This window comes from Cetorhinus maximus, chromosome 1 (assembly GCF_964194155.1).
Source record: "Cetorhinus maximus chromosome 1, sCetMax3.hap1.1, whole genome shotgun sequence".
In the NCBI taxonomy this organism is placed as follows: Eukaryota; Metazoa; Chordata; class Chondrichthyes; order Lamniformes; family Cetorhinidae; genus Cetorhinus; species Cetorhinus maximus.
This window is the reverse complement of record NC_135879.1, coordinates 10,652,444-10,670,120: the sequence shown is the minus strand read 5'-3', so window position 1 is coordinate 10,670,120 and position 17,677 is coordinate 10,652,444. Positions and strand designations below refer to the sequence as shown.

General features: G+C 41.4%; 1 protein-coding gene across 4 annotated transcripts in view; it reads right to left on the bottom strand.

Moving 5' to 3' along the window:
- Positions 1–15,778, bottom strand: part of ppm1kb (protein phosphatase, Mg2+/Mn2+ dependent 1Kb) — a 39,383-nt gene extending 23,605 nt beyond the window's left edge. The window contains exons 1-3 of one of the 4 annotated variants that reach the window (XM_078530569.1): positions 15,760–15,778; positions 12,925–13,469; positions 7,534–7,634 (exon numbers count right to left, since the gene is read on the bottom strand). In XM_078530569.1, coding sequence (XP_078386695.1) covers positions 7,534–7,634; positions 12,925–13,364 — 541 coding nt within the window. In that variant the 5' untranslated portion in view covers positions 13,365–13,469; positions 15,760–15,778. Of the gene's footprint in view, positions 1–7,533; positions 7,635–12,924; positions 13,470–14,748; positions 14,820–15,759 lie in introns of those variants that run through there. The other 3 variants (XM_078530423.1, XM_078530505.1, XM_078530665.1) reach the window with 3 other exon arrangements.
- Between the last annotated feature and the right edge of the window lie 1,899 nt (positions 15,779–17,677).

The window sequence follows — 17,677 nt, the reverse complement described above, 5'->3', positions numbered from 1 at the left end:
ACTATTAAAAATATATCCAATAAAAAAGACTTACCATCCAAGAATAGAACAAAATTAAAGTCATTTCTTGCAAAATCATATACAAATCCCCCAATGAAGCAACATGAATGTCAGCAACATCATTGCTTGCACCCAGGGCATTTTTTCCTCTAGTACTATGCTGGACATACGATGGGAATGCTTTGTTCTTCAGAAAACTTACTCCAGGATGAAACTTGAACATTCAAGGGCAGAGCTGCTCTGTTCACAAGAAACTTGGGTAATTTCTTGCTTAGTCTGGAGATCAGACCTTTAGGAAATATCTAAAGTGAAGCACTTTATCCAATACATTGCACTTTGTTACAAAAGGAGTGTTTCTGTAGTGAACTAAACCGTAGATTCTTGCAGAAACTGGGCTTTGACATCCTTGCAACAAGGTCAGCTTTCATGCCAATAAGTCATTTGGATCCTACTCTGCTGAATTTGGATCAGGCTACAAACTTCATGGTGGCAGCGACAAAAAGACGAAAACAAGGAAGTAGGCCATTCAACCTTTTGGGTCATTCTACCATTCAATAATTCAATTTACCTGCTTTCATTCTGTACTCCATAACAGCCTTATTTAACAGAAACCATTACATCTCGGTTTTGAAATGTTCTAGCCTGAAGTATTTTTTTTGTGGGAGGGTGGGAGTTCCAGATTTCTACTACCCTTTGCATGAAGAAGTGCTTCCTGACATCACGGCATAACTGCAAAAACAGTGGTTTTCAGCTTCTTGCCATTGAGAAAAAAATGACGATGTTACAAAATTAAACTGGCAAAGCCACTGACCAAAGTGACTTGGATCCAAATTTGAGGTATTTTATCATGGACTGGTGCCCAACCTAGCACAAGAAAAACTTGCAGAATTTACATTTATATTATAAAGACTTGCAGAACTAAAATATTATGCAGCAACAACAATTCTAGAAATTGCAAAGATACACAGAATTGAGGAAATATCCAACGTTTTACTTTTAAACTACAGATCTGGCATATGGTTGTGTTTCACTAAATGCACTTTCAAATATTACATTGAAAGTCTAAAAGCTATCCTTCCTCCCATTTGGTTTTCTGGAATAGCCTGCTGTAAGCGTGCAACCACATACATCTCATACCAACCATAAAAAGGCAGAAAAAAAGCTGCATATACTAATTATAAAATACAGTGAATGGAGACGCAATGTTTAAGGCATTGTCTAATGAAAGCCTATATATTTTATTACTGCAATATTTTATATTCAAATACAACAATACTTAATAGTTATGGCAGATTTGGATACGAATGTCACAACTACCATCTATTGCATAACAGACTTAAGATTAATCATGCTGCAAGATTGAATATGCTTTTCAACTGTTCAATTTTATAGCTTTACTCAAAGCTGTATTAACTACAATCATTAGGCAACGTTTGTTTTTTGATTACTTCAAAAGATTTTGCAACTTATTGCTTTCATTAGCTAGGTTTATTTTGTGTTCACGTGTTTTTACTGTTGGGTGTTTCAAAAATTCGATAGCACACAGTCACTTTAATCTGTACAGTAGTGAACTTTTATTTTGTAAACCTACACTCATCACTCCAAGAATAGTATTTAACATGAATCTTTTTATGAATTTAGACAGATAATGTACCATGTAGGGTGCTGTGTATGGGTATTGCATTACAATTATTACTATAAATCGGCTGTTCTGAGGCAGTGAAGAAAAAAAGGATAAGCTGAAACTTGAAGAATGCAAGATTTTTTTTAATAAAGCAATATCAAACCTTGGCTAACATTCAAATCTTTTGAAAAATATTTATCCAATTTTACAGCATAAATTATATATCAGTATTTTTTGATCTGTCATTAGCTAAAATAACTTGGGGAGAGTAGTTTGTCCAGTAACAGAATAGATAAAAGGTTGCTGATGTGACCCAATGACAGGAGTACCATTCTCAGTTACTTGCAAAATTATGAAGAACTACACTGATAATGAAACTATGTAGAATTTATAAATCCAAGTTCAGTTCAAAACATTAATACTGATAAATGCAGATGTTGTTTTAAATGATAGTTGTATTGATTAGGATTAATATACAAAAAGCTGTTTGAACTGAAATACTGTGTACTGACAAGCGTTTAATGGACCGAATCTCCAGTAAACTGTTGCTCTCAAACTGGTCAACTTTACTATTTAAATTATTTGTGGGACTTTTGATGCTTGCACCTCTTCTGCTCTTGTAGCAATCACATGCAAAGTTTCACTATCCTTTAGCTCCCATAACAAGTAGCTTTTTCTTTAAGTGAGACTGCACAACAAGTGTTGGTATGTTATTTGACTACAGGCATCATCACAGTCAAGGGTCATCTTGTCCACCATACAAATACCGGTATACTTTTTAAAGCAGGAATAACAGCTAGGAGTTGGAAACCTGACCAATCTCTCACCCCTCATTCAAAAATAGCAACACTAACTGTAACTTCCCCAAGAGGCCCACTTAAAATTGGACAACTGAAGGTCACCAAGATATCTTCTCCCTTTGCCTACTGTCTCATTTCACCATTTATGTCCAACATAGTGGATAGCCAAATTTATTCGGGGAAATCTACTTTGGGATAAGAAAAAATAATATGCAAATATAGAGCTTTCATTCAGTGCTTCTGCTCAGAGATCAGGAAATCAGGTATGGTGCAGTAAAGAGAGATGGAGATTACATGGATGTCAGCCTTGGCTCATGGCAGCACTCATGGCTCTGAATCAGAAAATTATGGATACAAGCTAGACTCCAGGACTTAAGCACATAAACCACACTTCAGTGCAATCCTGATAGTGCTGTCAGGTGTACCATGTTTCAGATGAGTTGTTAAACTGAGGCCCAGTTTCTCCCCTCAGATGGACGGAAGTGAACCCATGTCACTATCTGAAAAATAGTTGGGGCGTTCTTGGTGTTCTTCCAGTGTCCTGGCCAATATTCGCCTTTGTTACGTGATCTTAATAGTTGTTGGCTCTGAAAAATTAAACACTTTTCACACTCAGATACAGCAAGGTCTGATCTCAGCACCACAACTAGTGAATGGGCTACATGTAACTAAACCACTTGAGTGTTTAAATCCTGATTTTTACCTATGTCTAAAACCCCTGAACAACGCCTTCACACCTCCTCCAGATAATAAAATTGCTAAAAGGCAAGCCTGCCAAAGGATGAAAGTAAGACTTCAGGTGACAGTGGTAATGTAGAAATACACATTGGCATTACTGAGTGATCTGCAGCAGCCTGGTCTCACAATATTTTGCGAGGCTTCTCTGCATCTGCCAGATATGCCACAAAATATTTATTTCATAATTTTTTGGAAAGCAGGATAATCACAGAACTATTCTGAACTCAGTACTCATTAGATATGCCTGAATTTCTTCCATCTGAAAGATGTGCTGAGCCAAGGATCAATGTAAAAGTTCTCATCGTGATAAAAACACAAATACTTTGGTCAATGTATGAAATATAGGAACAGGAGTAGGTCATTCAACACTTTGTCCCACCATTCAATACGGTCATGACTGATTTATATTTTCACTCCACCTACATGCCTTGGTTCCTAACCCTCACAGACCTAACAAAAGAAAATTAATCTCTAAGTTTTGAACAACTTTTAAGGGGAAGAATTTTACAGATTACAGAATACCCTTTTATGTGAAGTGCTTTCTTACGGCACCCGTGAACAGCCCAGCTTTAATTCTCAGGCTACGTCCCTTGTTCTGGACTCCCCCCCCCCACCCCAGAGGAAATAGTTCAACTCCAACTACCCTATGAGCCTCCTTTGGTCATAAGCTTCCAATCTGATTACCCTATAATTTTCTATTTTCAATGGATACATGGAAAGTGAAAGTACGGACAATCTTGGATTCTTTATAAACCCGGACCTGCAGTCTGATAAACGCCTACACTATGTTGTTAAAAAATGTCTTTAATACTTCATTTGGCCTGCAGCTCTGTTCCTCCTATACATTCCTAAACACTATACTTGAAGGTAAACTCCTGAAACTATGCTTATAATTTTGGCAAGGCAAAATTTTGGGAAAATAATGTTAAATGTTAAAGAAATGAGCAAAAATCATGAATTGAGAAATGTTTCAAAATAGTTTTCTTACAATTTCTTTGCTGATTTTTCTCTCCCCAAACCTTTATTTCTTTTCCCCTGAATTTCTCTCTGCTCCAGTATTTCTTTGAAAAAAAACTTTTTCTTTCCTCTTCCCATTTTGTGTGTCTCTCCCATTTGCAAATGAAAACCTATTTGGGAAGGTTGGCACAACATCAAAAGTCAATTGCTTCGATTCGGGCTTAAAGCTCAGACAGCAATCCTCCCTCCCACTCATAGCACAGAGCTGCATATGAGTAAGGAGAGCTTTGTTAACGAAACATGTTCACAACCAAAATCATCGCTGGCAAGAACAGCCGACTCACTACTGGGAATTAAAAAAATGTGAACTCCTTGACTTCCTGAAATTAAAGAAATATGAACTGCTTGACATCCAGGAACCTACTACATTCCTGCTACATGCCGCATGTTGGCATTCTTTCTAAATCAGCAACATACAAATGAGATACACGCAAGTAAATGACACTATTAAAGTGCTTGCCTCCTGAAAAATTTGCCAGCAACTCAAACACACGGAATCTAAAAAGTATTCTTCTTGTAGTAGGAGCACACATGGCTGCCAAATGCCTTTCACTACTGACAACTCTGTCCTCTTCTTCCAGTCAAGCGCTGCAATATTATCCATGCCAGAGATAATTTCTAACTAGAGGGGAAGGGCAGTCCTGCTGAAAGAAAAAGGGGCTGCTACAGAAGGAGTAGGATGGAGCTGAGACACAGGGTTAACTCCCTCTGTGCTGCCTCAACAAAGTACTTCACCTTCAGACTTCACCATTCAAATGCTCCAACTGTACTAGTGTAACATTTTCTTTCCTATGTTGGTCACACTCATATAATGGGTCAATTTCAATCAAAGTTATGCAGTTTGTACAGTCATTCCTGTAAAGACTGAACCAAGAATAACATGAGATTTTCAGCTATCTCCAAATATCGCTGCCAGAGGTAGAATAAGTGTTTGATGAATGTTACCACCTAGTCCCACTAATAGCAATATACAAAAAATAACAGACACTCTTTAACTTACACTGCATGTCTAATTAATGTTAAAACCATGACATGATAAATTTAACTTCAATGCACTGTGGAATGCAAATTGTTTATTTGGCCTTTTTTTGCTTTAATATTTCTCATCATCATTGGATCCATTTTCTTTTTCAAAGATTTTGTGGCATATCAGGAAATCGTAAATTAGTATTTCAGCAGAGGATTACTTTTCATGGAGCGAAGAGGGATTTGTGAATTATGTAAATACAATTCTAATTTTCCAGGTGTTGTCTTGAAGTTCAGCGCTAAGCATCAATTCACAATTTTAGGGTGTGTATTGAAGAAATGAAAAATGTATAATGTCCTTTGGTCATCAGCATATTCAAAATAAATCAAACATAATGCAGCATGAGCTGATAAGCACCTATGAACAAATATGGGAAAAGAAAGGAGAGGCGGTACCACTAACACGTTTAGAAGAATCCATTCATTGGTGGCTAAAACAAGTCTTGAATAAAATGATTTATTATACACCGAATTTTGACCCATCATTAGATGTGACTTAAATGTACCGGCATGTTTTATTATAATAAACTAATATAAAGGTTTTTTAGTATTTGTTTAAAACAGATCTTACAATTTACAAAGGAAAAAAATAGAGCGCATCCTATTATTGTGAAAGTGAACAGGAGGTGCGGCCATATCATAATTTTTCAGATAGTCGTTTGGTGGTACAGAACTTGAGTATTGCTGAAAAAAGAGACATGGCGAAGCTTTTTGACTTGCGATCAGGATACTTCATGAGAATACCAACACAAGGGGAAAACAACAATTTATACTGTATATGAAGACAGTGCTGATTGGTTTTTGCAGAAATAGGGCGCAAATAAGTCCTGCAGGATAATGACTACCCCAATCAGATCATTTCGCGCTATATATCACAAACTCATGAACGGGGTTAAGACTGTCACTTTTGGCCTCAAGAAGCACCCAGTCTACCTCAGCTTACCCTGGAAGGGCAAGGTATCTCAAAAATTTGAGAAACAGGGGAAGCTGGCTGTTTCATGCTGCCACTATGCAGTAGCAACACGAGTGATATTCACCACTAACAGGATGCTGCAGTCAAGCCAAAAAGACGTTCTGTCATTCAAATGTGGTATATGAATTTCAGCGCTAGTGAGATGCTAGCAGCTCAAAGGCTGGCAGATCGTTTAAAACACCATTTCCCAGCTGCTGTTCACGACGGGCAAGGTACAGACCTCACCCAACCAGCCCATTCTTACAAAACTCAAAATAAGAGTGTCCAACGTTAGATGTGATTCCGTGATTGGACAACATTTGTTAAATAATCCTCAATGTACTAAGAATTCTGCTGACAACTAATTTAAGATCGTCAGTCGTGCTTGCCATGTGACGCATGTGTGCGTACTGGAAGTTACATATATTGATACACAGGACCCCCCTCTTTGCAGACAGAAACAACATGTACACACATTGCACCTGATTCAGCTAGACAAAATAAGTGACAGCCATTTGCTGACTCATTTCTCAGGGAAATGCCTTGACCATTCAGGATCAAATTCCAAACACTGCTGGGCAGTTAACTGTCAGTCACCATTACTGTGCATTTCCCATGGCAATGTCTCTAGCAATCAGAGTTCACTTGCCAACCAGTGCTCTCTTCATATACAGTATAAATTGTTGTTTTCCCCTTGCCTTGCTATTCTTGCAAACTGTCCTGATGAGTACAAGATGAAAAGCTTTGACATGTCTCTTTTTTTCAGCAATACATATTTTTCAAATGATTTTCTAGAGACAAGGCTTTGCATTAACATGAAATAAATCATTATCACATTGCTGTTTGTAGAGCTTGTGTGCCTTAAAAAGTGTTGAGCATTTCATAAATTTCTCTAGTTCAACTTTAATTATGCAATATAAGTTTATGAAGCTAACTTGTTGTGTGGCAATAAAAAAGGCTGTTATTTAATTATGTTAGGAATTGGCCTTTAAAAGTTTTTTGGCACTGCAGAAAACAAAAACATTAACCAAAAACGTGCTTAGTTGAAAGCAAAAAGTATGAGTACAGCATTTTATGGCATTTGAATCCAGCAGCATAACTATTCAGTTTTGTTGGAAAGAATGAATTAAGGCTACTCACACTCCAGTTGAAGAACCTTTTTCCATACCAACATTAATTCAGCAATCAACTATAAAACTAGTGTACAATATTAACCCTGGAGATTAAAGTATAACCCGATCAACTGCAGGCTTTTAAAAAAATCAGTTTTTAACTACCTGATACTGCATATATATTTACTAACGTCCACACTAGAACTAGCTACTTCAATTAATCAACTTATTTGCTACAGGCAGGTTTTAAATAGAGGTACCTACCATTTTGAGATAAACGGATATGTCTTGCAAATTCCTTATCTGTTTCATAAAAGGCTTTGGTCAATACCATTTCCAGATCCTCTTCCTGGGAAAGGCATTGTCTAAATAAGAAGCAAAAATGAAATTACATGTAAATGATACTTTTATGTATTAAATACCAACCTGAATGCCAATTATTAACCCAAGATTTTAATCATTACTTCAGTGAAACAATTATTAGTAGTTAGCTTATGAAATTTCTGGCTTGAGAAATAAAGGATTAGTGTTGAATAGTAACATAGTTACATCAACAAAATGTAGCACATGTGGCATGTATATCATGTTTAATTTTACACTTAAAAAATTAGAGACTTTTACAGCCTCAGAACACCCATAAGCCCTTCATAAACAATTATGTATGTTTGAGGTATAACACTGGTGTAATGTAGAGCAAGACAGCAACCAGTTTGCACACAGGTTCTACAAACAGCAATGTGATAATGATTTTAGTGATGACTGGGGGTTAATAGGAGAGAATTCCCCTGTCCTTCTTTGAAATAATGCCACGGGATTCTTTTCTCATATCCATTAGAGAAGGCAGACGAGAGCCTCTGTTTAACACCTCCTCTGAAAGACAGCAGCGCTGACAATGCAGCACTCCCTTACTGCCGTTCTGTTGTGTTAGGTGGAATTATATGGTCAGGATGCTGGAGTGAGGCTTGAGCCCATGACCTGACTCAGAGGCAAGAGTGCTACCATTGAGGCAAGCCTGACAATTCTATTTCGAATCACTCTACTGATGGACAGCCAGTGGAACAGATTAGGTTAATAACATGTGATTATATATTTCCATCAGTTTAGCTCAGTACACAGTCTTGTCTCTAAGTCAGAAGATTGTGGGTCCAAGCCTATTCCAGGGTTTGGGTAGATAATCTAGGCTGACTCCAGTACATTACTGAGGTGGTGCTGCACTGTTAGAGTTATCGGCCCAGAATCTGCAGCTATAATGATAGTGAAACTGAGTGATCGCTGTCATTACTCTGTGAAACCAATAGCAAACTCTGACTTCTGCAGAAGTCAGTTAAATGCAAATTTGCTGTGTGATTCCTGATATGTTGTTAAAGCCCTTACAAATGGAAACCATATAGAAATTAATGATTTGGCGTCAACAGCCACTTTTGACACTTAGTCTTGCTGTTAAAGACCCTGAGAAACCTTGTTGAAAGAGGTGTAACTAAATTTTTAAACAGCATACTAAGTCATCATTTTTGCTGAAAAAATTCTGCTCCTGAAAAACAAATTTTAAGACATGTGGGATGTCAAATTGTTCTTCATGATAAAAAATTAAAAATCTTTGGAATTGGTTAAAAAAAACTCATTTCTACCAGTTCCACGTGCATACCCCTATCTTTATTTTACTCTGCAAAATTGAAAAGTGAAGGATAATCAGTGGATTTTACTTTCTGGTTTGCTGTCTTCAATGTGATTGGTTGCTTAGCCTCTTTCATGATATCGCTGTTAGTGGATGCTGGAGAGTTCCTATAGTTGTCACCAGAATTAAATCAATCTCAGGAAAGGTGAAATCCATGCCAAAGAAAGAAATTCCCAGATATTTGTGGGCCGCTTTCTTCAAAGTCAGATAGATACAAAAGATTCCCCACTTGCATTAAAGAGGTGGCCTCACGGTATTCTTAACATTATTTATCCTTCAACAAACACCAACAGACTAACTGGTAATTTTATCTCATTGCTGTGTGCGAGAACTTGCTATATGCAAATTAGCTGCTGTGCTTGTTCGCATAACAGGAACTACAATTAAAAAGTAATTTTGTTTCCTTGATGTGCTATGGGGTTTCTTTTTTTAAAATTTGTTCACGAGACATGGACACCACTGACTAGGCCAGCATTTATTGCCCATCCCTAATTGTCCTCGAGAAGGTGGTGGTGAACCAGAGGAGGTGGATGACCTTGAGAACATGAAAGTCACTAACAAATTTAACTTTAGGAGAAATATATTGGTTACAAACTGCTGTAGTAACATGCAAGTAAGAAAATGTACATTTTAAGTTCTAAAATAATTCTTCTGAAAGAAGGATTATAAAATAGAATTTATCAATTTCACTATCAAGGAATATAAAAGATATTAATTGACCATTCCTCATACAAGATACATTTTAATAGCGTGTTTTTAAAAATTCTTTCATGGCATGTGGGCATCACTGGTAAGGCCAGCATTTGTTGCCCATGAACTGAGGCTTGCTAGGCTATTTCAGAGGGCAGTTAAGAGTCAACCACATTACTATGGATCTGGCCAGGCCAGGTAAGAGTCAACCACATTACTATGAATCTAGGCCAGGCCAGGTAAGGGTGGCAGATTTCCATTAGTGAACAAGATGGGTTTTTACAATAATCGATCATAATTTCATTATTAATACTAGCTTTCAATTCCAGATTTTATTAATTGAATTTAAATTCCACAGCTGACGTGGTGGGATTTGAACCTTTGGGTCTGGGCCTCTGGATTACTAGTCCAGTGACGTTACCACTACAGCACCATCTCCCCCTAAATTGTCATGTCAATACATTCCATTGTATTGGAGCCTTCCCAATTAAGAATGACAGATGTTACAATCCTATTCTGAATATCACAACTAATCACAACTGAACACATCACCATATGCCGTGCTGCAATACTTCTGACTAAAACTATGGCCAAACATTACCTTCAAATAGTCCCAACAATAAATGGGTAACACACAGGAATGTAGGTAGAGAGGACAAAGAAATATATGAAATGGACACTATATAGAGAAAGTAAAACCAAACACCCATCATTTGAATTATTCTCCCTCAGCCACATAATTCAAATCGGCTCTCACTGAACTGCTCCATGTCAGTGGAGATCAAAGCTGCAGAAGAGCATAGAGAAGTACAGTGCTGCCAAGAGAAAACAAGTAAGTGATGAAGGAAAATAAGATGAAAAATACTTGATGAATTAAGTTTGGGAAAAAAGGTAGCAAAAAAGCCTGTAAAAAAAAACTTAGTTATATAGCACCTTTCACAACCTCAAAGACACTTTAAGCCAATTAATTACTTTGAAGTGATCACTGTTGTAATATAAGAAACATTGCAGCCAATTTGAACACAGCAAGTTCCCACAAACAGCAATGAAAAAACTGACCAGATCATCAGTAAGGTTTGTTGAAGGATTTTGCTTGAACATCTTGGTGAATGTACCCGCTTCAAAACAATGCAATGGGATACCTCACATCCACTCATAAGGGCAGACAGGACATCAATTTAATGTGTCTTCCAAGAGATGGCACCTCCAACAGTTTAGCACTCCTTCAGCACTGCTTAGCATCAGCTTAGATCGTATGCAAGGGTCTAGAGTGATAATTAAACCCATAACCTTCCGACTCAGGGGCAACAGTGCTACCAACCGAGCCACAGCTATCAAAGCTACTCAGATTACAATAATGAACAGAAACCTGGGTTTGCCCAATAATCCATAAGGAAACTAGGTCATGGCAGAAATTATTAGAAAACCAAAGATGGTTGGGACATAAATAAAGACTGAAAGTCAGATATGATCACTGTAGTAAACACTCTACTCAGCAAAGTGGATAGCCATGTGTGCCTTAAGGACAATCCCCAAATGGTGGCAAGTTGTCTGCTGGTAACTAGATCAGTACATGCTACAGAAAGGTTAAATTGGTTGCTAAAAGCGACAGGAAAAGACCTTGTGGTAGTCGTGATATAGGAGTAAATGATACGGTGAGAAATTATACAAGAGCCTTAAAGTCATATAGGCAAGGCTTGCCCCAAAAGTTGAAAGTTGTGAAGTAATCTTCTCTAACGTACCTCTGGCTTGATCAATGAGGTAGTAGACAAATCACTACTAATTTAGTCTGAAAATAATGAGTTTCATAGGTTTAAAAAAAAAGGACTGATACAGATGTCACTCTTTTCAGATGCCATCCACAACTGAAACTTGAGAAATAATCAGATAGCTATTGAGAATTATTTAAACAAGATAGATGCTAGGGAAGAAAAAAGGAGAAAATTGGATCACAGACAAAGCTGATTGGTAAAGTAGAAGGTAAACAACTAGTGGATATAGACACAAAAACTCAGACCAATAGGAACCAGGTGCTGGAGGCTGAGGCAAAACTTTATGAACAGGAGCAAGTCAGTCTGTCAGTCCTCAAGTCTGTTGTACCATTCAATTAGATTATGGTTGATCAGCACCTCAACTTGATTTACCCGCCTGGTTCCCTTGATACATCTTGACTAACAAAAGTCTACCTCAATCTTGAAGGCTCCAGTTGGCCTAGCAGCAACAATCTTCTCAGCAAGGGTGTCCGGTTGGGGGTGGGGGTGGGCGTGTGTGTGTGAGGGGTGAAGAAAGTTCTCAATTTCTACCATTCTTGTGAAAAAGTGTTTCCTGATTTTGCTCCCAAATGGTCCACCGGAGGAAACAGAATATTTGAAGGCAAAACTATCAAATCCTTTTTAACTTTTTAAGCACCTCTATCACCTAAATCTTCTGTAGTCAAAAGTAACAGAAAGCCAGTCTACGCAATCCGCCCACATAGTCTTGAGCTCCGGACCACAAGATTATTCTGGTGAATCTATGTTGTACTTCCGCCAAAACAAAATATCTTTCTTGATGTATAGTACCCAGAACTGATCAGAGTACTATAGACAGGGTCTGACCAAGGCTCTACATATCACTGAAGTACAACTTTGTATCGTAGCCACCTTCACTTCAATACTCAAAGCTTTCGGGGAAAAAGTGCTGGAAGAGGCAGCCATTGTATCCGTAGGAAATGGAGAAGCAGTATGAATATCAGAAACAGGGCTGACCCCATAGAATGGTAATGACTAAAACATAACGTGCATAGAAAAGATAAAAGTTAGACAAGTAAATTGAGTGAAAGATTTCATGATACAGTGCAGCAGTATCGAGAAGGCAAGTCTACCACTGAGATTGGAAAGGACAAAGCCAGTGTGGACTGCGTAAAGCTGGCAGAGGCTGTACGGAATCAGACTGGGCAGAAGATGTCACACTCCATTCCTCAGACTGAAGTTTTAGACAAACTAAATTAGTACAGATAAATCCACTGTAAGTGGCTTATTCTTCACAGTTACAGGGAAGTGGGAAAGGGTAGCTACACAAACACTGTTGTCTTTTAACCGAGGTGTTTCTGAAGACAAGCCCCAACGTGCGGCCATGTCATTTTTACTATATTTTTACCATAATATTCAATAATCAAAAAGATATGTGCATCACCAAGAAGGCAGGTTTGAATTATAATGACTATTGGACAGTAAAAATACTTCCTATGACATTTTAGGATAACTCCAAGTCAATTGTTTACAAGCTAAAAATTGACATGAGGTACATACATAATATGCTTTGCCATGTATTTATGACAAAAGTCAGCTGCTGCTGTTCCACCATGTCCATCAAACACTGCAAAATACAGCACGTTATCAGTCAGCATGCCAATACTGAAACGGTCCTCATTCTCTTTGCGTTGGCCTAATTGAGTGACACACCCAACTTTACTCAGGCTGACATTAGGAATGGGTTTGCCATATTTTATGCTGGGCGGAAGAAGAATTGGTTCATCGATGCGGTTGTCCCAGATTCCGAAAGAATCCCAGGATGTCAGGCGGCCACCGCTCTCTATGTCAAATCGCGAAGACCTCCGATCACTGGTACTGCTCTGGCAAAGGAGAACCACACGCTTTTCGTCCTGCAGCAGCTTGAAGGTCAACAGTGCTCTTCTTCTCACGTGAAAGCCACCAGATCTACACAAGGTGATTAGTGCAGCTGTTGACATAACTCAATGCACAGAGATCACCCAGGAATGAAGCTTTGAGTCAGAAAAAAGATTTCTTTCAGCGTAGATGACAAATTTCATATATCTGAAGAATCCAGCAATTCGCTGCAAGAATAATAAGCAAAAGTTGAAACCAAGACCATCAAAAGTCACACATTTGCCATTTTAAAATTAACTGGCGTAAGGATTTACCACCGGAAATCAATGTGGGTAGCATAAAAAAGGTTAGCACATGGTCTTTCTTTTGAAGTGAGTGCCTGATGCTGACAGAGGCCCAAAACCACCCCCCCCCAAAACTGCCAGTACTGATATCACTCGCCTGGATGAGTACAAAATCTCCCCCAAAATATAACCTATTTAAAAACCCTGTACATATCGAAAACCTTCCACAGGTGAACTAAATTAAACTGTGCTCTGCTGGAAAGTGGGTGATGGTGGATAAGCAGTAAGCAGGAGGTCCCAGCTCGTAAATTCCCTGCGGGAGTGATGATCCGGGAGTGCAGCTCACTCTCCTCTACCTTGTTCAAGTGAGATTTGTCACGTGTGTGCTTGGGCAAGAAGAATGGACAAATTATTTGGGAGGGGGGAAAGAAAGAGGAGTGTAGACCGAGGAAGGGGGTGTGGGACTGCGCCCAGGAGTTGGGGGTGTGGTGCGGCCAAGGAACCAGTGTGGGGGAGGGGGTGCGGCCAAGGGACGTGTGGGGGGGGGGGGGGGTGTGTGGTGTGCTCAAGGGATGGGAGGTGTGCCCAAGGGACGGGTGTGGGGGAGGGGCTGCGGCCAAGGGACAGGTGTTGGGGGGGGGGGGGGGGGTGCTCAAGGGATGGGGGGTGTGCCCAAGGGACGGGTGTGGGGGAGGGGCTGCGGCCAAGGGACAGGTGTTGGGGGGGGGGGGTGTGTGGTGTGCTCAAGGGATGGGAGGTGTGCCCAAGGGACGGGTGTGGGGGAGGGGCTGCGGCCAAGGGACAGGTGTGGGGGGGCTGTGGCCAAGGGACGGGTGTGGGGGAGGGGCTGCGGCCAAGGGACGGGTGGGGGGGGGGGGGTGTGATGTGCTCAAGGGACGGGGGGTGTGGGGGGGATGGGTGCGGCCAAGGGAACGTGGGGAAGGGGGCCTGCGGCCAAGGGACTGGTGTGGGGGAGGGGGTGCGGCCAAGGGACCGGTGTAGGGGGGGGAGGACGGGGACGGCCAAGGCAACGTGGGGGGTGGGGGGGTGCGGTCGAGGGACGGAGGTCGCAATCTTCTTTCGGAAGGGATTTACCCAGGTCGGAATCTCTCTCTCTTTCTTGCATCCCTCCCCCATTCAGCTCCACATCCTCTCCTCCGACCGATCTCCACCACCACCACCCACGGTGCTGCCTGGCGGCCTAGCCCCCCCGCTTCCTCACCCTCTCTCACCCAGCGACCGTTTGCCGGCCCCGCTCGCGCCTCCTTGGTGCAGGACTGCAGTGCGCGGGGTGGGGGGAGGGGGTTGGGCCGGCTCGGCCGATTGACATCCGCTTCCACCAATCACAACCAGCGGAGAAGGCGGGACCGACGAGCGCGGCGAACTGACGAGACCGTGACAGAATATTATACATATATAAATTATAACAGCCTGAATGCATGTCGAAGATTGTGGGGGGGGGGGAGGAGTATAAAAATAATTGAGAACGCTTTTGATCTATTTGGAGAAGAATTGAGGACAACCTGTGATTGACAGGTCAAACGAGCCAATGGGCTTGGTGCCGGGCCGACCTTTTTTTGTCAATGGGGCAGCGGTCGCCCGGGGAGACGGCGGGCGCGAGATGGGGGGGTGGAGAGTGGGAGAGGCTCTGTAGCAAACTCCAAGCCAGAGGTGCACCCCGGCTGCGCTTGAGCGCTGATCACTGCCAAGCTGCCCGATTTAAAACTCAGCCGCAAACTACAATTTTCGCTCAAATTTAACACCGACGTCAAGCAAATTGCGCGGCCTTCCGAACGGAGCGAGAAGGAAAAAAAAATGTTGCACCAACAGCCGAGAGAACCAATCCTCATTTCCCCCACCCACCCAACCACCCTTGTACTCCGATTTATATTTTGCATTAAAAAAGTGTCTCAATTTTCTACTCCCCTGCTGCGGACTGCTAACATTTAGCAGCACGTCAAAGTCCTTCCCAATGAAGCAAAATAAAAATGCACCAGATATGGCACGATTGCAGGAACAGCCAAGAGAACCCAAGTCTAATTCCTTCCCCACCCGCTATCATAAAAAACCAAAATACTTAAATGAGACATACTCGATTTCAGACGTTTCACTCTCGCTGCTCCCTCCACAGATGCTGCCGGACCGGCTGAGGTTTTGCAGCACTTTTTGTTCTCATTTCAGCCCCCTCAACCTCCCTCGAATTTGATTCAAAAGTGTCTCCATTTCCACTCACCTTTCGTGCACTTTGGCTTTGCAGAAGTATGTTGCTTTTGCTCTCTCTCTCTCTCTCTCTATGTCTGTCTATTTCACAGAGGACAATTCGTACTGAAGGATAAGGAGAAACGTCATACCCCACAGTGGTAACAGTGTGACCGTATTTCGCTCCTGTGATCTCTCTCTCTGTCAATGGGGCGTTGTGGCTAGGCTCTGAATCCAATTCGTCAACTTTACAACCAATAACACACCCAAACGCTTTGCAAGAACGTCGCACCACGAAGTCTCAGGGCTCCGACAAGAGGAGGGTAACCTTCAGATGAGGACTTGTAGGTCAGGACTGGCAAGGCACACACCACCAGCGCTCTCACCAAACGGGAGTAGGCGCAGGAAAAGCTCAGCCGGTCCTGGTAGCCCCTGCGGCGAGAGAAACGCCTCGAGTCCAGTGTCATCCGCAGTATTTTTGATTTCGGCTGACCGGATGAACCGTTGCCTCCATGTTAAGAAATCATAATAGGATAACATCAGATTTAAGATTACAATAAAAAGAAATCCTGCAGTTTTTTTTTATATATATATATAAGAGGCCGAAAGAAGCACAAGGTGGCTTGTGGAATATAACTGCTGGGTGTTGGTTCACCAGAAAGTTTAAAAAGGTTCAGGGAGGTTTTAAATTTTTCTTTAGCTTGAATAAACCTGGGAAGTGTCTACATGGTCGTGCCCTTTAACATAAATGGAGCTTCCGACAGTGACTTGAAGTAACGCGTTCATTTAGTAAAGCCAATCCAATTAGGAGGAAGGGGATTTCAGGGAGGTTTTAAATATGGCCGGAAGGCAGAACATCACAATGGAGCAGGTGATAGTGAAATGGCTTGTTAATGCTTCTAGGACACACGGGATCAAATGGCAAGCACTGTCATAGAACATGCTGGAAACACTCAGCAGACCAGTTTGCATCTACAGAGAAAGGTGGGGGAGGTTATAACGCTTCACTGGAACTGCTTTTTTGGGGAGGGGGTTGAAATGGTTGCAATAAGGGCAAATCACTGAAAAATCCAGGTCCTCCTCAGAGTTGCTCTACACTGACGATGCTGCACTAATATTTCATACTGAGGACCACCTTCATAGGCAAATGGACAGACTCTCTCATGCCTGCACTGGGTTTGGTTCACCATCAGCATCAGGAAGCTAAGTGTCCTGGTTCAAGGATGTTGCCATACCACCATCTATCAGCATTGACAGTGTGGCGCTGGAGGCCGTTGGTAGCTTCACATGTCTAGGCTTCGCAATCACCAGCAATCTGTCACTTGATGCTGAAATCAACACAAGCATCATAAAAGCCGCAGCTGTTATGTCCAAGCTGAGTAAGAGAGTTTAGAACAACAGCAACCCAATTGCGAACACCAAACTGCGAGTCTACCAAGCCTGCATCTTCAGTGCGCTCCTCTACAGCAGTGAGGCCTGACAATATATGCTAGACTGGAGAAAAGGCTGAACAGTTTCCCACTTCGCTGTTTCAGACGTATCCTCGGCATCTCTTGGCAGGATAAGCTCATCAACTCAGAGGTCCTGGAGCACGCTCATTCCATCAACATACGCTCATTGCTAAGCCAACGATGTCTGCACTGACTCTGCCACATTCATTGGATGGATGGCGGGTGTATACCCAAAGACCTTCTGTATGGTGAACTGGCCTCTGGGTCATGACCCCCCCCTGGGCGTCCATTCTTCCTCAACAAGGACACCTACAAGTGAGATATGAAGAAGGCAGACATTGACACTGACAACTGGGAGACAGCCGCTGTGACCTCTGGAGGCTGACTGTTTGGAAGAGCATTGGAAGAGGCAGACAGCATCTGTGGAGAGAGACAGTTAACACTTCAGGTCCTGATGACGCTTCAGTCCTGGAACGTTAAATGTTTCCCTATTTTCAGCAT